The sequence below is a fragment of the Myotis davidii genome, unplaced genomic scaffold (assembly GCF_000327345.1).
Source record: "Myotis davidii unplaced genomic scaffold, ASM32734v1 scaffold730, whole genome shotgun sequence".
NCBI classification, from domain to species: Eukaryota; Metazoa; Chordata; class Mammalia; order Chiroptera; family Vespertilionidae; genus Myotis; species Myotis davidii.
The window spans coordinates 114983-135525 of NW_006282183.1; the positions used below are offsets into that span (position 1 = coordinate 114983).

Here is a 20543-nt window from a genome sequence, read left to right on the forward strand (position 1 = left end):
TAAAATGAGCAGCTGCTAAACATGAAACTTGCACAAGATATGGATTTAATCATATCTTATGTGGAAAACTTCATTACCCAAGAGTATATCACCTTAAAAGCAGTACATGATTTTTTTTTCATTTTTTAAAATTGTATTTTTCACTTACAGTTTACATTCAATATTATTTTGTATTAGTTTCAGGTGTACAGTAGAGTGATTAGATAATCATATACTTTACAAAGTCTTCCCACCAATATTTCCAGTACCCACCTGGCACCATACATAGTTATTACAATATTATTAACTATATTCCCTATGCTGTTCTCTATATCCCCATGACTATTTTGTAGCTACCAATTAAGAAGTGCATAACTCTTCAGGAGTTATGTAAACCCTTTGTTAAATGAATAATTTTGCAGTTCATGGAATATGAATAATGTTTGTTATGCAAATTGTCCATAGAAGATTAATTTGCTATGTAGATGATACTTGAAATAGAAACTTAATTTAATGGCAAATTTGAATTTTTTTAAAATATTACTATTATTTAAATGATAGGAAACCTAAGTAAAGAGTCATTTTTTTTCCTCTATATTCTTGGGAGTAATTGCCACTAAAAATTTTATTTAAATTTAAGGCAGGACTTTACTATATATTATGGATTCAGTTTAAATACAACAAACTCTCTGTTGTCATTTGTTAAATACAGTTCCCCATTAACTGGTACTTCTAGGGCTCAAAAATAAATAAAAAAATTGATATTTTGTGGTATTTTTAAAAACAGGAGAGATTCTAAAAGTATGTTGTCTAATTGGTTTTCTTAGTATTAAATATATTTTATAAAATTATATGCATTTTAAAATGCACAATTCATGTATAGTGTTTATGCTTACGAAATTAGCTTTTACAGTACTTCTGTTGCCCTAACCTTCCTAGACAATAGTTCACCATTATTCAGGTTAACTCAAAATAACATCATTTTATTGCCTTACCACGTAGTAGCTGAGATTACTAATCCTGTGCAATTACACCATCACTTTGAAAGTTTATTAGCTCCCATTTCATACTTTTTCTGTTTATTTAACTTCTGCTACTGCTTCTTTGGCTCATGTAAAAGATTGTCTCATTCTCAACTCTTTTCAGGGAGGTGTGTGATGTGCCTTTAACTTCTCACAGATCTATTTTTAAATCTTACTCATTAGCGTGTGTCCTTTCTTATCAATCTTTCCTCTTCTCCCTCCTTCCCACCCTAGTGCTCCAAGCCTCCTAAGTTCTCCTTTGGATTCCCATCTCATGACCTAATGCCTTAAGTTTTTCTTTTTCTTTTTCTTTCCATGAGGCAATGTTTGCACACAGCTGTTCTGTAATGTATAGCATATATTGGCTTGCAAATGGAAATTTCACTTCTGTAAAGTGGTTTGGGATATGCTCTTGTGCAAGATGCTAAGTCAAACTGAACTGTGGATTGTAGCATGCAGCCAAGGGTGCCTCTGTCTGCCCCTCCAGGAAGCAGTTTACGGTTGGGTAATTATGATGCCCATTTGCAATGGCTTCCAGAGTTAGTATGTAAACCTTTCAAGCAGGAATTATGCCTTCCTTATTTCTGCACACCTTTCCTGATACAATAAATACTTTACAAATGACAAGTTTAGGTAAGCTAGGGCTTTATCTACAAGTTGACATAATATCTTATGCTGTATATGCATATTTAAAACTTGAGCCATTTCCTTTCCTTTCCAAGTTTGCTAATCTCACAGGGATATAGAATAGCCAAACTATAAACTAGAGTTTCTTATAGGAAAGTGTTTTGTGGGTTTTTTTTAGATGAAGTTCAATTAATTAGTCCATTGTCATTGGATGGCTAGCAGTGTGGAAAAGGAGTCAGTTAATTTGGATTAAAACTTAAGTATTTAGAAAAGGAAGTAGCAAGAGTATTATTTAAATATTCTAAGTGCAGTCTTGTTTTCCAAATTACAAAGAAAGAGATGTTACAAAGAGATTTAACACTCTGAAACTCTCTTTTCTTAAAAAAATATTTATTGTTGAAAGTACTACATGTGTCCCCCCCCATTAACCCCTTCTAGCCTGACCCTTACCCCAAGCCCTAAGTCTGTGTCCATGGGCTATGCATATATATGCATACAAATCCTTTGATTGATATCTTCCCAAGTACCCATCCACCCCCACCTTCCCTCTGATTATTAATAGTCTGTTCTAAGCTTCTATGTCTCTGGACCCAGTTGTCCCACTTCTAGGAATATATTCAAAAAAACGGAAACACCAGTCAGAAAGAATGTATGCACCCCTATGTTCATAGCAGCACAATTTACAATAGCTAAGATATGGAAACAGCCCAAGTGCCCATCAGTAGATGAGTGGATAAAAGAGCTGTGGTACATTTACACCATGGAGTACTATGCAGCTGTAAAAAAGAGGGACCTCTTACCCTTTGAGACAACATGGAGGGACCTGAAGAGTACTATGCTAAGTGAAGTAAGTCAGTCAGAGAAAGACAAGTATCACATGATTTCACTCGTGTGTGGAATCTAAAGAACAAAATAAACTGATGAACAGAATAGATCCAGAGACATAGAAGCATGGAATGGACTAAAAAATTTTTTTCCCATGTGACCAAAGCCCCACCCATCAGATGTCCACAACCTCCTACCCATAACGACTGGCCCAGGGAATCACATGTGATCAAAGTGATGCCAAACAAAGACCTTCCTCCAATTTCTTTGTTGCACCAGCAGAGAAGAGTCCTGCTTGCCTCTTGCATTTTAAATATGACAGGATGGGAACAGGGGCTCTCTGAGGTGTATACCTCTGTGTTAGGAAAACTCTCTAGCAGGAGTGAATAAAGACAAGCAGAGACAAGCAGGTGAGGGAAGGGGAGAGAAAGTCTGGGAGCCAAGCATCCCTGCCATTTCCGTCATCTCAATTATGAGCCAACAAATTCCCCTTTTGTGTTTAAGCTGAGTTGTGTTGAATTTTGTCTCAAACAACCAAAAGAGCCCTGGAAAATTATTTTTGCTGGAATTGACTACCTGCATGAATAAGAAAGCATTGTTTCTCTCGCACAAATTCCTCCAGCTGTTCACTGGTAAGGTAAAACAGAAAACGTGGAATATGTACTCACCCTGGAAAATGTTATTTAAAACACACACATTGAACACGGCAGCACTGTTTTGCTTTTTAGACAATGGAATTTTAGACTCTGATCATTTTAATAAAGGTATTATGGTTCAACTCGAGCCATATCTTCCACATCCACTTTAAATCCCTTGTTTCTAAATTCAGTTCTCAATTACAAGTGCTCCAAAATCCATTCCAAGGCCAGAGAAACTTTAACTGAACCCGGTGTAATCTCACAGGCTTGGTCTCCACATACTTCATAATGTCACCTTTCTTCTTTTTGGAAGAGAGGGGAATTCTCTTTCCTGCTTGGTGGTAAGTTGAGTTTAGTTCAGAAAACTTGCCATTTGTGAATTCATAAGATAGTTAGCAATTATGATGGTGCGATTTGATATGGCATTTGTATGTGTCAGGGTAAAGCTTCACTGCTTCAAAGAGACCTAACATACAGTGGCTTAAAAAATCAAAAGTTTATTTATCTTTCATGTAACAGTCTTGCTATCAATAGTTCAGGTCAGCATGGAGTCTTTGCTCCTCATAGTCACTCTGGGACACAAGTCCCTTCCAGTGGTTGTTCCACCATCCCCTAGAGCACCCACCTGTCATCCGTTAGATGTAACGTGAGGCACCTACCACACTGAAGTCCCAGTTAGCAGGACGAGGAGAAAGTAGGTATGAAAGAGGCATACTCACACTCCATGGTGAGAACTTAGTCACATGGCCACACAGGAGAGATGCTGGGGGAGGCCATCTTTCTGAGATATCATGGGCCATGGAAGAAAGAAAAAATGGATTTTGATGGAGCACCAGTATTGTTCCCAGGACTATAGATACCCTTTTAGATGCTGCCATTGTTTCATGTCTCCTATATTACTTTAGTGTACAAGAGAAAAATGAAGAAATTGATCCTTGTAGCATCACAGATATGAAGAAATTGGAGTTATAGCAGAAATATTGCTCTTCACTTTGTATTTATTCAAAAATTATCTGGTAGCTAACTCTAGTCCTTGAGTGAATATAGAAGTCACTTCTCTCCTATGAAGTCATCCACAGAGTATTTATAAAATCTGGAAAATAGATTATGTCAATTTACCTTTTTACGGATTGATAATGACCTCATGAAGTCATGTTTGTCTATGTTTTTAGACTTTGTAGGCACCCTGTAGAATTCCAGAGTTTTAATCTTCAACCATGAAAAGATTGTTCAAGTGAGAACACACTTCAAGTGTTAGGGTTGCCTTCCCTAGAAAGATGATTGAGTCTTTTCAAGTATGTATTTCATCATTTACTATCTAACCTTGCCTCTATGACTATGAATGTGTTCATTTATTTTTGAGGACTAAATACTGTGGTTTCAAAATCTTTTAAAATAGTTTTGTTTCGGGTCTTAAATAACCCATCATTGGAGGCTTATATTTGTTTGTATCATTGTTTTATTCAGTGTTTCACACTTTCAACATTTCTATATGATGTGTGTTGGTAATTAAATATCTTAAGTTGTTAAGGTGTACATATCCTGGTCATTACATAATTACATAATTACATAATTTTTATGAAGCCATAAACTTAAAGATCAAAACAAAGAATAATATGATTGTAAGAAATAATATAATTAGAAGAGGGAAAACGACATTATAATTTTTATCCTGCTTTTTATTTGAATGTAATTGGTTTTAATTACTTATAGAAAAGAAAGAACTAAATTAGATACTTGTGACCTAAATATCTGAATTCTTCAGCCAGCAAGATGCTGTGTATTTGCCTAAGGCCTTCTTCCTGTTTCTGAACTTCTGTCCAATGACTAAGGGTGAAGCCAGCTTTGTAACCATATTTTCTATCCTCTTTTTTTGTTTTTTTTTTATTATTTAAATAGCATTTTATTGTTTCACAATGCTGTTGAAATTATAATAGCATTTTGTACTCATTGGAAAGTGGCTAGAATGTTCTTCCCTTTTTTAAAAGCTTTATATTTTATTACAGATGTCCCCATTTTCCCTCCCTTTGCCCACCTTCACCCAGCCGGAAACCTCCTTCCCTCTGGCCATCACCATACTGTTGTCCATGTCTATGGGTTATGCATATTTGTTCTTGGGCTAATCTCTTCACCTTCTTTCATCTAATCACCACCCCCCCCAACCCCCTCTGACAGCTGTCAGTGTGCTCCTCTCTTTTAAGGGGCTCCTACCCTTGGAAGAGAGCAGGGGGAGGAAGCTGGAAATCAAAAACTCTTCTTATACTATGACGCTTTCAAACGCTTTTGAACCTAACACTAAGCTAGGCCACAGAATTTGTGGTTAGATTTGGGCAGTGTTGTGCTGGTGAATGTTTAACAAATGGCTCTCTGGAAAACAAACACCTAAAAACTCTAATACATAGCCTTTGTCATTTTCCATAGTTTAAATGCTCCCACCATGATCAATTTCAAGCTATTAAGATGATGCCACAAATGCCAATTTTGGAAGAGAGGCATAACATCTGGCCTGTAAGATCCAGCTTCAGTATAGGACTGGAGGGGTGGAGGGACAGAGTTCTGTCTCTGATTCTTGTAACAAATAGAGGGCTCCTTTTTCCTAAGGAAAAGAAGAAAGGAAGGTTAATACTGTAGAAGCTATCAGACTTGAGAAGAGACTAGAACTTAATTATTTCAACCACTAAAAATAAAAGATAAGTATGTGATGTGATAGAGGTGCTAATTATTGCCACAACTGCAACTACAGGTTGGGGCAAAAGTAGGTTTACAGTTGTTTGGATGGAAAATAATACAGTAATCCTATATTATAAAAGGCTAATATGCAAATAGGCCAAACAGCGGAACAACTGAACAATCGAACAACCAGTTGCTATGACATGCGCTGACCACCAGGGGGCGTGTACAGAACATGGGGGACATTGGCTGCAGTGGGATGGTGGAGCAGGTGAGTGGGGGTGTCAGACCAAGGTAGGGCACCAGTTGCTATCATCCGGGTGAGCCTCTGGTAGTTACTGAAAATTCTTTGCTCCTGCATGCCGCAGTCCTGCCTGACGCTTGCACCTGGTGCAGGTGCTGACCCTGCTTGCACCTGCTGCCAGCACCAAAGCTGCTGCTGCCACTCACACCTGCTGAGAGTGCCGGCCCCAATCCCTCCGTGCCTTCAGTGGGTGCAAGTGGGGCTGGCGCTGTCAGCGTGTGGGAGTGGCAGGAATGGGAGTGGGGCTGCCAGCAGGCTGGGGGCTGGGGCCACAGCAGGAAGGGCCAGGCGGGGGCCTGGAGGATGGGTCAAGACCCGCCCCTGTGCCTACTGCAGCCTTGCGGCCCACAGTTCCTTTCAAGGTGCACAAACTTGTGCACTAGGCCCCTAGTTAATAAATAATAATGCAAGAATAAACTCTGTTTTGCATACTCACAACTGTAAACCTGCTTTTGCCCCACCCTGTATATTACAGTACATAAATGTATCAAATTAGCATGTTTTGCAGCTTACATTTACTCAATGTTCTATGTCAAATATATTTCAATTAAAAAATTCTTAAAGCAGAGCAAAATGTTTCACCTTTCTGGTTGATAGCAAAGCAGAGAGAAAACAGTCTCTGCAGCTGGGCAAGTCTGCAGAGCAGAAGCAGAGTCCTGGTGCTTGGCAGCCTGGCCCCCCTCATGCCGCTGAGTCCTAACCCCTCCTCCAGCTCCTTCTGCGTTTTCATAAGCTTCTCATTGGAAATGCTGGTGAGCTTGAATAATTTTTTTTTTTTACTTCAGATAAACAATATACTACACAATCTTTTTTTCCTGTTTTTATATTTATTATATAGACATGTAACCCGTAAAACAGTTGATACATATTTCTTTTTATTTTCATTTCCTTCACTTTAAAGACATTTTCATATACTTCTAAAGGTATTTTACCATTTACCAGCCTAATCCGCAGCTTATTTTCCCACTGATGTTTCTCTTTGCATTATTGATTGTGTTAAGGCCCATTTTTAGCAGTTAACTTTCCATAAATGATCAGCACATCTCAAAATTGGGCCATTTACCTAAGTGCATTGGAGCTTGTTTGGGATCTAATATAGAGCTTAATAACACACACAAAAAAATAAAAATAATTTTCATTGAATTAAAATACCAAACCATAATTTTTAAAGCTATTACATTGTGCTAAAATTGAGTAAAAAGTTTTAAAGCTATTACATTGAGTAAAACTGAGTAATAATTAATATAAAAACTTTGTTTATAAGTGAGATTATTATTAATTTAAAATTTTTCAACCTTTCTATATTTTCATTCAGAGTTTTATTTTTTAGGAAAACTCACATAGTTTTAAACTCTGCCTCAATTTTTCTCCCTCCCTGTACATGTTCTAGCTACTATAATTTCTAGACCATAATGTATGCATATATTTATGCCTCTGAAATATAAAATATATGTTTTTCTCAGTTATTTTTTTGGAAATGAGCATTGAATCTTTTTATTGTTTTTATTTATTTACAATTTTTAAATTAAATTTATTGGGATGACAGTGGTTCATACTGTTAGATAGGTTTCAAGTGTACATTTCTATGATACGTCTGTATATTGCACTATGTGCCCACCACCCAAAGTCAAATCATCATCCGTCACCATATATTAGTCTCCCTCCACTCCCACCACCTACCTACACCCTCCGCTCTAGTAACTACCACAGTGCTATCTGTGTCCATGAGTTTCAGTTTTATATCCCACATCTGAGTGAAATCATATGGTTCTTAGCTTTGTGTGACTAACATTTCACTTAGGATTTTTCTAAATTCTTAAGACTATTAAATAATAAACTATGAGAGGAAGGATGCAATGATGAAATTACTCCCTTTAAATATGTGCTAACAGCTATTGCTTAGTGTTAGTTTTGTTAGAAAAATACATGCTAATAGTAACCATTTAGGAAAATATTTGCTTCAATTTTTTCAAGGAAGGCTGTGGCTTGCTCAAAAGCATAACTTTTAACAACATACTTCAAATCTGCAAATCATATTGACTATTTAGCCAATTCTGTGTGCATAAATTAATTTACTGTGCCACAAAGGTAGTGGGCCTTAACTGTTATTGGGGGAAAGCATAAAATATTTGATTTCCCTTTATGAGTCTCACATTGCTTATAATTCAATAGGGCTACCACATTTTCTGGGCAGGCTATCAAATAGGATGTTGTAATGATTTGCTTGACTAGTAGAGTAGATGAAAAAATATCATTTCTGTCTGTATCTGTTCTATTTTTGGATTTCAAATTTACGAAGTTTGAAACCATTATTCCTCTGTGGTTCTCTTTAAACAATAAAAATATATTTTTATATTTTAAAGAGTTAAACATGTTTAACAAAATCAGTTAAGGTAATGGTTAGAACAGAGTGAATTTCAAAGGAGAAAAGAGAAGTTTTAGATTTAATTTGAAAATGCCCAGGAAGGGGCTAAAGTACAAGGAAGAGATTTTTGGGCTTGATAAGGGTGGCGTAGCTTTTACCTGTAACTGACATATTGAGGACACTTGAATGCCTCAATTCTCTGTCTGTACCACTAACCTTTTGTAGTTCAAGGGGATGTTAAGATGCTTTCTGTTTTATAAAATGTCACCACAATTATCTTTGGAATATATCTGCTCTACTTAGAGGAGAGGTATGGACTCAGAACCTATCAGTAGACTTACTTCCTATTTTAAACATTATAGTGGATTCCTTGAATGACTGAGTCCCCTTCTATAAACTAAATTCATAAAATTTCATACCACTGAAAAGGAATCTCATCAATGTAGGTTTATATTTTATATAATACAATTGTTTTTTTTAAGAAATATTTATTGAGCAACTGCTATGTATCAGGCACATTCTGAGTACTTAGTGCATATCAGTGGACAGTACAGACAAAGATCTCTGCCCTAGTGAAAGTTACATTCTACTGGGAGAGACAGGAAACAATCCTATATAATAAAGAGGTAATGTGCAAATTGACCATCACACCCTTGCACAGATGGCCACCCTCCCCCGGCTGGCAGGGTAGGGCAGTTAGGGGCGAACAGGCTGGTGGGGGAAGGCAGTTGGGGGCGACCAGGCTGGCAGGAGAGGGCAGTTAGGGGCAATTGGGCTGGCAGGGGAGCAGTCAGGCATCCATCAGGCTGGCAGGGGAGTGGTTAGGGGGTGATCAGGCAGGCAGGCAGAAGTGGTTAGGGGCAATCTGGCAGGCAGGCAGGCGAGTGGTTGGGAGCCAGTGTTCCCGGATTGTGAGAGAGATCTCTGACTGCTGGTTTAGGCCCGATCCCTGTGGGCCTAAAACCAGCAGTCGGACATCCCCTGAGGGGTCCCAGATTGGAAAGGGTGCAGGCTGGGCTGAAGGACAACTCCCACCCCCTAGTGCACGAATTTCATGCACCGGGCCTCTAATAAACATAATAAATAAGTACTAATGGAATGTGCTAAAAGTTGCTAAGTACTATGGGAAGAGGAAATAACACAGCACATGAAGTTTTATCAGTGTTGGGTGAGGAGAGACAGGCCTATGTGCTACAGGGGTCAGGGTTACTCACTGACCATGTGAAGGAAGTTGGTCAAGTGGAACCTGAGGGAAGAGCATTCCCAGTCGAGGAAACAGCTAGTGTAAAGGCTGAAAGCTGAAGCAGTGCTAGCAAGTTTGGGAAACAGCAAAGAGGCAAGTGGCCAGAACAGCATGAGTGAGTGGGAGAGTAGAAAGAGTTGGTGAGAGAAGTATGCAGACCCAGATTCTGTGTGCTTTTCTCTGAGTGAAATGGAGAGCCATTGCTGACCAGAAGAATGACAGGAAATTACTTACCCTTTTAAAAGATCACTCTGGCTGCAGGGTGAGAGCAGGTGGAAGGGGTCAAAGGTGGAAGGAGGGAGGCCTGTTAATGAGGTGCTGCAATTAATCAGCGAGAAATGATGTTCCTGACTTTGACCAGAGGCAGGGGCAGTGGAGGAAGTGAGAGATGGTAAAAGTCTCGATATATTTTAAAGTAAAGCCAATGGATATCTTCAGGTAGATTGGAAAAGGGTTTTGAGAGAAAGAAGAGTTCATGATGATTATAAGGTTGAACAGGTTAGTTTTTGTTTTGTTTTATTTGGGATGGAGGGAGGAGGGTGAGGATCCTGTTTTAGATGTGTGCATTTTGAGATGGATATTAAATATCCAAGCAGAGATGTCAAATAAGCAATAGGATATTTAAGTCTAGACTTTGGAAGAAAAGCCTGAATTAGAAATGTAAATTGGCGAGTTGTTAGCTTATAGATGCTAATTAAAACCATGGGTTGGAGTGAGATCACCAAGGAAGTGAGTGTAGATAGAGAACTTCTTGAGTTCATTTCATGTACTTTACATTATTTACTCAGTGGGCCTATAAAGTTAAGTACTCCCTTTTCTTAAAGAGCTCATGGTTTGTATTTGACCACACGTTTTCACAAATCTAGATGTCATTCACAAAGACTACAATGTCTGAATATTTATTTCTATATATTACTAGCCATAGCATGGTATTATAAATTCTACCTTGATATTTGTAAAGTAATATAATATAATTGGTAATATAAAATATATATAGTAATTGTTACATAATGGAATTTTAGAGAATGAACAAATAATTGATACAGTGACAAGAGGGTAAATTTAGAATACTCTGTTCTCAAATATAGATAGATAGTCCTCGGGTTACATCAGACTCGATGTACGTCGTTTCGTGGTTACATTGCCATCTCCCATTTATTTATAAAAAAGAAAGTTCTGTCATTTTGATGTATGTACATATGTGCTTTATGTTTTTTTATCATTTATTTACCACAAGTAAAGGTCAGGAATTGTTATCTTTCTTTTAAATTTTTTTACTGTTTCACTTCACTACTGCTGTGTATGTGCTCCATGTGAGTGACGTAGGTGCTTATATAGGTGGGTTCCAACTTATGGCAAAAATCGCGTTACGTTGCGCCATAGGAATGGATCTCCAACGTAACCTGAGGACCTACTGTAATATACATTAGAACACATTAGTGTATAATAACATTGTGAATAGTTAAAATAGACTAAGACCTTAACTGAAGGAGCACTTGACAGTATCTATATATATAAAAAGCCAGAAACCAGAATGACCATTGCTATGATGCCCACTATGGCCAGCGAACTGGCCTGATCATGGGGTGGGGCCAGCTGGCCAACCTCCAGTGGCCCCGGACCCCACCCATGCATGAATTCATGCACCCGGCCTCTAGTTATTAAAATATGTACAGGGCTAATCATGTCTGTGGTCTCCCCACAAGTCCAACTGCTTAAAGTTCCCTGAATAGATCATGCTCCCTTATGCGCCCATGTTTTGAATGTACACTATAATCTGTAATGTACATTATTCATCTGGGTCTTAATACTCATTGTGAAAATACCTTCTATAATGGAAATCCTTCCCTTAAGTCTAAGTCCTAGTTTAATGTCCCTTATTTATACTCCCCTAACACTTGGCAATATTACCCAATGAAAGCATCTGTCAAAAATAATTACTCTGCTTATCCCTCTTGGTTTCTTGGAGGAGAGGCAGACTTCCCCCAATCAGGGGCAGGGCCCACCAGCCAATGGCCTGCAGCCCCTCCCCCCAGCCAGCCAGGCCCTGATCCACCCAGATTGGGGCTGGGCCAGTCAGATCCCACCCATGCATGAATTCATGCACTGGGCCTCTAGTTCTTTAATAAACTATGTTCAAGTCACCTTTCAGGCACCCAGTTTGTCTTCCACACCCTCTCCTCCTATTGTTAAAAAGGCTGCTGAAGCCCATTACATCATTATTCTGGGGCGAAGACAGGGGTGGAGCAGGAAGGAAGGCACAGGAATGAACTTCATACCCAGTTTCTGTACTTTAGGATTCTGTTAGGAGTAGGCAGGTGTGGGGTATATCCCACATTCAGTCAGCCCACCAATATAGTAGTGCACTCTCAGTGCTCTCTTCTACAGCCCAGGTTATAAAGGGATAGGTTAAAAAAAAAGGATCTTCTGTTTTATGGTTTAAGCATTTTAAATCTCCAAAATAAGAATAATCTGTTCCATCCATCCTTGCCTCTAGATCTATTTTGTTCATCAATTCATTTTGTTCATTAGATTCCACATATAAGTGAGATCATGTGATATTTGTCTTTCTCTGACTGGCTAATTTCACTTAGCATAATGGTCTCCAGGTCATCCATGCTGCAGGAAAGGGTAAGAGATCCTTCTTTTATATAGCCATATAGTATTCCATTGTGTAAATGTACCACAGATTTTTTATCCACTCATCTACTGATGGGCATTTGTCTGTTTCCAGATCTTAGCTATTATAAATAATGCTGCTATGAACATAGGGGTTCACATTTTCTTTCTGATTGGTGTTTCAGGATTCTTAGGATATATTTCCAGAAGTGGGATCACTGAGTCAAGCTTCAGGGCCATTTTTAATTTTTTGAGGAGACTCCATACCATTTTCCACAGTGTCAACAGCTGTCTGCATTCCCACCAGCAGTGTACTAGGGTTCCCTTTTCTCCACAGACTCACTAGCACTTGCCTTTTGTTGATGTATTAATGGTAGCCATTCTGAAAGGTGTGAGGTGATACCTCATTGTACTTTTAATTTGCATTGCTGTGATGATTGGCATAGGGAAATTTCTGGGATCTCTGTTCTGTTCCATTGATCTATATGGCTGTTCTTGTGCCAGTACCAGACTCTTTTGATTAAAATGGCTTTGTAGTACAGTTTTATATCCAGTATCATGATCCCTCCAACTTTCTCGAGATTGCTACAGCTATTCAAGGTCTTTTTTGGTTCCATATACAATTTTGAAATATTTGCTTTAGATCTGTGAAATATGCTGATAATATTTTAATAGCAATTGCATTGAATCTATAGATTGCTCTCAGTAGTATGAACTTTTTTTTAAATATATGTATTTTATTGATTCTTCACAGAGAGGAAGGGAGAGAGACAGAGAATTAGAAACATCGATGAGAGAGAAACATCGATCAGCCGCCTCCTGCACACCTCCTACTGGGGATGTGCCCGCAACCAAGGTACATGCCCTTGACCGGAATCGAACCTGGGACCTTTCAGTCCGCAGGTCGACGCTCCATCCACTGAGCCAAACCGGTTATGGCTGAACATTTTAATGCTATTGATTCTTCCACTCTATGAACATGGTATATGCTTCTACTTGTTTGTATCTTCCTCCATTTCTTTTTTCAATGTCATATAGTTTTCTGAGTACAGGTCTTTTACCTCCGTGGTTAAGTTTACTCCTAGGTATCTTATTTTTTTGTTGTTTTTGCAATAGTAAATTGGATTTTTTTTTTTAGTTTCACTTTCTGAAAGTTCATTATTAGTGTATAACAATGCCATTGATTTCTGTATATTTATTTTGTATCCTGCTACTTTGCCAAATTCATTTATTAAATCTAGTAATTTTTTGGTGGAGTCTTTATGGTTTCCTATGTAAAATATCATGTCATCTGTGAATAATGAGTTTCATTTCCTCCTTTCCAATTTGGATGCCTCTTATTTCTTCTTCTTGTCTGGTCGCTGTGGCTAGAATTTCTAGTACAACATTGAATAAGAGTGGCGAAAGCGTATATCCCTGTCTTGATCCTGTTCTTAAGACAAATGCTTTTAGTTTTTGCTCATTTAGTATATTTTTGACTGTAAGTTTGTCATATATGACCTTTATTGTGTTGTATGATCTTTTTCATGTATTGCTGGATCATATTTGATAGTATTTTGCTGGGAGTTTATTATTATTATTATTATTATTACTATTATTATTGCTACAATGTTATTAGTTGTAATCAGCCTTTTCAGGTTTTCTGGGTCTTCCTGGTTCAGTTTTGGAAGAGTTTCCAGGTATGTGTCTATTTCACCCAGGTTGTCCATTTTGTTTGCATATAATTTTTCATACCATTTTCTTACAATCTTTTGTATTTCTCTGGTGTCAGTTGTTACTTTGCCTCTTTCATTTCTGACTTTATATATTTGGGTCCTCTCTCTTTGCTTCTTGATGAGCCTGGCTAAAAGTTCATCAGTCTTGCTTATCTTTTCAAAGAACAAGCTCTTGGTTTCATTGATCTTTTGTATTGTCTTTTTAGTTTCTGTCATTTATTTCTACTCTGATCTTTATTATTTCCTTCCTTCTAGTTTAGTCTTTGCTTGTTGTTCTCTTTCAAATTCTATTAGTAGTAGGGTTAGATCCTTTATTTCAGCTTTTTCTTGTGTCTTGAGGTAGGCCTGTAATGCTATGAACTTCCTTCTCAGGACTGCTTTTGTTGTAACCCATAGATTTGTGGTTGTTGTGTGTTCATTTTTGTTTGTTCCTAGGTAGTTTTTTATTTCTTCCTTGATCTCATTGGTAACTCAATTTAAATACATTGTTTAATAACATGCTATTTACCTTTCATGTGTTTGAATGTTTTTGAGTTTTTTTGTTGTAGTTGATTAGAAATCAACTAGAAGTTTCATGCTGCTGTGATCCGGGAAGATGCTTGATATTATTTCAATCTTTCTGAACTTGGAAAGACTTATTTTGTATCCTAACATGTGGTCTATCTTTCAGAATGTCCCATGTACACTTGAGAATATATATTCTCTAGCTTTGGAATGAAATGTTCTGTAAATATCAATTAAATCCATCTGCTTTATTATGTCATTTAAGGTTCAAGGTGAATGTGAATTTTCAAACAAGAGGAAGTATATTGAGACCCTACTGTTTGCAAGGAAGAGACCCACCCCTGCACTCTTGGATAATAAGGCTTATTCACAAAGCAAAAACAGTGTCTCAGAAGCTTGTAATCATGCCCAGTAATTCTGTTGCCCTTGTTCTTTGCTCCTTTCTCCAGTCCCTAGGCAGTGACTCTGATTGGGTCAGTGACTTGGTTACCAATGACTGTGGAGCATTCCTTGCTGGAATGAAATCAATATTGAGTCCTATTAGTTTTAGCCAAAATAAGACAGTTGTTTTAGATCAATACATATGACTTGTAAACTACAGCTGGGAGAACTTTCTAAAGCTTCTTTGGAAGCAAAGCCAGCCTTTGGGAAGGTACAAGTACTTGAGCTTCTTGAACCTGACCAGTAAGGGAATAAAAGATATTTCTGTCTATAAATATGATGGGGAAGAACTAAATTACAGATAAGCTCAAATTGAATTAGTTTGCAAATGAAGGAGAGGTAATTGCTCTGCCCTTAAGAAAAGACCTGCAATACTGTTGGGTGGCTTCAAGGCAAATCAATTAACACTATCTACTTTAGTTTGCTTATCTTAAAGTAAATATGATATAAAGGTTTCCTTGCTCAATAATTGTACACATCAGGGATAATGTATGTTAAATGACCATCAATGTGACCCTGGCCAGTGTGGCTTAATTGGTGAGCATGGTCCCATGATCAAAGAGGTCAAATATTCCATTCCTGGTCAGGGCACATGCTCAGGTTGAGGACTCAATCCCCAATAGGGAGCTGCAGGAAGCAGCCAGTTAATCTCTCTCTCTCCCTCTCCCTCCCCCTCTCCCTCTCCCGCTCCCTCCCCCTTTCTCTCTCTCTCTCTCTCTCTCTCTCTCTAATCAATAGAACCTTTAAAAAAAGTTATTAATCTAATGTGACTCAATTATCTCTACTGTAAAATGGGATAAGATTACTTTCTATCACAAAGAGCTCTTATGGGGATTAAATGAAATAAACTAAGTCCTGCTTAGAACAATGTCTGGCATACAATAAACACTTAGTGCATGTTCTCTATTAAGCTATCAATCTTTATTTCATGAATCCTGAAACTGAGGCTCATGATTTGCCATGTTAGTAGGTGGTGTAGGGGTTGCTGAAAGACCTTCTTTCCCTTCTTTTCTCCCTTTTTTTCTTTCCTCCCTTTCTTCCTCATATATCTATTTATTGGATTGGATTGAGATACAGTAATTCCTGCCTACTTGATTGGGATTTAGGACATCTGATTTCATTCTCTTTTACCTACAGCCCCTGCTTTTGCCAGAGCACCAGTAAGTACTCACATATCTTGCTTCCACTGTAATAAAATCATATTATACTTTTGTCTTTTGCCACTAGCTTATACTATTAGCTGTCATGTTCAATGTCCCAAGATTCTTATTTGAATCTTCATACTTGCTTGAGAAATCAATAAGGCCAAGGAAATAAGAACCAGTGTTTACATAAGTGTTTATTGGACTTTTCTTTATTATCTTTCAGGTCTTGTAGAAATTTGCCTGATGCACCCCCTCGATGTGGTGAAAACCAGGTAAGGTTCTGCATGAACAAGTTTTATTGACTTTGGCTGATATCCAAATTAAGGTCTGTCAGAACACTAAATGCTAGAACTTGTCCCAGGCCAGTAGCTTCTCCCAATAATGGCATTTGTATTTACTTCTTAAAGAAAATACTATTTGACAGATAAAATGTGAACAGTGAAAAGCATTTCTGGATTGAGGTCATCTGAAGGTATATAATATTTTACTGCCTTCAGATGACAACCATAAGGTATGATTTGTGGCTAAACTGGTTGAGGTAAATATATCAAAATGATGTAAAAACTAAACTTTAGTGAATTATTATAGCGGACTTTCATTTGGCATTGTATATAACAGATTACTACTTAATAGTCAGCATTTTGGTGTGAGATTCCAAAATTTCAACCAAACTTCTTAAATCAGGGGTCCTCAAACTACGGCCTGCAGGCCACATGCGGCCCGCCGAAAACATTTATCCGGCCTGCCGGGTGTTTTTACAGCCACTGCCTGTCCTGCTTAGCAGCCGACTCTTCCTGGGCCCAGAGTGTGCATGTGTGGAATGCACACTTCTTTCCCTTCTTTTCTCCCTTTTTTTCTTTCCTCTCCCCCTCCCTCAGCAGCGCTAAGGATGTCTGACTGCAGCTTAGGCCTGCTCCCTGCTGGCAAATAGACATCCCCTGAGGGCTCCTGGACTGCCAGAGGGATATCTGACTGCCAGCTTAGGCCCGATCCCCTAGGGAGCAGGCCTAAGCCAGCAGGTGGACATCCCCCGAGTGGTCCCAGTCTGTGAGAGGGCACAAGCCAGGCTGAGGGACCCCCTTGAGTGCACAAAATTTTGTGCATTGGGCCTCTAGTATACAAATAAGGGCAGTATATTAAATCTATTTACCAAGAGGGAAAAATCCTATAGGTTTTAATATGATTGAGAGCATTTTAAAAAGTTAAACTTGTGCGTGAATTATTGAACTCTCTCTCCCTCCCCCTCTCCCTCTCTCTCTCTCCTTCTCTCTCTCTCTTTAATTAGAAGCTCTTAGAATGTAGTGAAAGTTTTCATTTATTTGTATTGTTTAAAACCAAGAACACGCCCTAGCCAGCTTGGCTCAGTGGATAGAGTGTTGACCTATGGACTGAAGGGTTGTGGGTTTGATTCTGGTCCAGGGCATATGCCTGGATTGTGGGCTTAATCTCCAGTAGGGGGTGTGCAGGAGGCAGCTGATCAATTATTCTCTCTCATTAGATGTTTCTATCGCTCTCTTCCTCTCCCTTCCTCTCTGAAATATAACTTTTATTACAGAATACTGTTGTAATTGTTCTTTTTCATTATTAATTATTGTTGTTAATCTCTTACTATGCCTGATTTAAAGTTGAACTTTGTCATATGTATGTATAGGTATAACCACAGCACCTATAAGATTTGGTACTACTCATGGTTTCATGCATTCACTGAGGGTCTTGGAACATATCCCCCACAGATAAGGGTGGATTACTGTACTTGCTGATCCAGGCTGGTCATTGAGTGGACATGTTGCTTAATTTATCCAAAGAGGCTGAAGAATCTTAGACTGGTTGCTGAAAGCAAGGAAAGGTGACTGTGGCCTGCATATCATATTACATTTCTAATAGAGGTAGAGAAGATGAGAAATTGGCCTCTGCCATAGCTCGGGCTAACAAAATAGCACAGATTGGTGGCTTAAGAAACAGGCATTTATTTCTCATAGTTCCTGAGGCTGGAAAATCCAAGATCAAGGTGCCAGTCAATTTGGTCCTTGGTGTGGGCCCTCCTCCTGACTTATAGACAGTCACCTTCTCTCCCTATCCTCTCATGGCAGAGAGAGGGGCTCGGATGTCTCTTCTTTTTCTTATAGGGGCACTAATCCCATCATGGGGCTCCCCCATGACCTCATCTAAACCTAATTACTTCCCTAAAGTCTCATCTTCAACTACCATCACATTTGGGGATTAGGGCTTCAAAATATGAATTTGGGGGTTTGTAAATATTCAGTCCAGAACATCACCAAACCCAAGCAGAGAGAACAAGACCACAAATTATATTCAAACATGTCTCTACTTCCTGGACTGTCTTTTTTAAAATATAAATAAATTATATTTTATTATTTATTTTACTTTGCTTTTTAATAAATCTTTATTGTTGAAAGTATTACATATGTCCCTTCCCCCCATTGCCTTTTCCATACCCCTCCCCACAAGACCACACCACCCTACCATGAGAAAGTAAAATTCACTGCCATGTCTTTCTTAGACTTCATATTATCTTCTTTGAAAAGCCAGAATATTTTTGCTCTTCTTGCTGAGGAATAAAACTGTTTTGTTTTGTTTTCACTTAAGGGAAACAGCCTAAAATTTTGAATTGTTCAAATGAGCATGAAGGAGAAACAAGAATGATTTGAACAAGATATCATATTGAAACTATGATTATTCAGTCACTCAGTCCTTCACTCATCCATTTAGCAACATGTATTGAGTATCTGGTATTATTTGGGTTCTAGGCTAGCTTTGCCCTCAAAGAGCTTATAGTCTGATGTGCTAATAAGAATCTCATCACAATGAATTTCAAAAACTATAATACAATGACCATTGAACAAAATAGGTGCCGACTTCCTGCACAGTCAAAAATTTGCATGTAACTACTATATAATTTCTTTTTACTGGAATTGAATAGAATACTTCTTAAAATGGATGTGCCAAGTTACTGGGACTTTATAGTTCCTTTTTTATGTAGATATTTTCATGAAAATTGCATTGATTTATTGGAATTAGTCACATGCCCTTGCCTAGCTTCCAGGGGAGGGAAAATAAAATCCTCCCAGGTGCACTGAAAGAGAAGGGAACTGGATATGGGGTGGTATTTGACCTGCATAATAATAAAAAGTATATTGAGTCAAAAGCCACAATTATAGAGTAAACTGAAAGCCCAAAATATATGCAACTAATTTTTCAATAGAAATAGAATACGCAAGAGTGGTAGCATTTATCACTGAGCACTAACACAGGTGATAAGGAGTAGACAGAACAGAGTAAATAATGCTAAAATATTTTCAATATTATATATATTGTATAGGAGATAACTACATGTATAAATAACATAAACTGTAAACTACAAGAGATAATATCTGAAACCATGTAGCATTAGTTATTTGAGCAGGTCACTTTCCTAAATGACATCCAAGAGTACTGGGTTCCAAATTATTTCAGGGATTATCCAAGTGGGGCATAGCATACATCAGACCAAACCTCACTTGCTTTATAGTCTTTTTATGAGCTGCTTTGCCTCTTCTTAAATATCTTTACTTGAAGGTTAGTACTTAATCAACGTGAGTATAGAAATGTCTCATTTCCCACAATATCTCAAAATAAGTGTGTTTACTTTTTCAAGTCTAATCTTTTCTTTTGAGATCCTATTTGTGCCTAACCTTTTTATTTGCTGAGGGAATGATAACAGATTCTAAAAATATATTTTCAAATTCTTCCTTCACAGAGATTTTTTTCCATTATTTTTTTCACTTTGTAAATGATCAATTCTGTTAACCCAGGCTGGAGGAATAAAGGGAAGTGGTGGTGTTACCAGAGGCTGGTAGAAGCTGTAACCATAGAAAATCTGGTCTAGTTATAGCTGGAGGCTCAGAGGAGCACCAGCCACTGCCTAAAATTCACTGCCTGGGGCAGACAAGGAATATGAGAAATACTCTAGTCTCTCCTTTTCCACACTCTGCAACCTCCCATCAGTGCTCCTGTATCTGAGCTCATGGAAGCCTGGGAAACCAGCCGCACAGAGGGCAGTCCTTCTGCATAACAGAGCAGAGTGAAACAAGGGAAGATAAATGGGCCTGAAGACAAACAGAACCAGGACTGATATACTATCATTTTATTTTACTTTATTTTTAAATCTTATTAACATATTTCATTTAACTCAATATATTTAAATATTTTCACTGAGTAGTAAATATAAAAAGATCATTAGTGAGGGATTAGAAACAATGCTAGCATCTGCTGTGCCCTACAATACAGTAGGCTCTTACTTAATGTCATCCATAGGTCCTGCAACTTTAAGCAAAACAGTGCATTAAAACCAATTTACCATAGGCAAATGGATATAAATAAGAGTTAAGTTCCTATAGCATCAATCAACATTGTAACAAAGCTATGTTGAACAAAATGATGTTATTT

General features: G+C 38.0%; 1 protein-coding gene across 1 annotated transcript in view; it reads left to right on the forward strand.

Annotated features, from left to right (window-relative positions):
- Positions 1–20543, forward strand: part of SLC25A21 (solute carrier family 25 (mitochondrial oxoadipate carrier), member 21) — a 271929-nt gene that overhangs the window by 64828 nt on the left and 186558 nt on the right. The window contains exon 2 of the mRNA XM_006752691.2: positions 16321–16369. Within this exon, the coding sequence (XP_006752754.1) occupies positions 16341–16369 (29 nt within the window). The 5' untranslated portion in view covers positions 16321–16340. The remainder of the gene's footprint in view (positions 1–16320; positions 16370–20543) is intronic.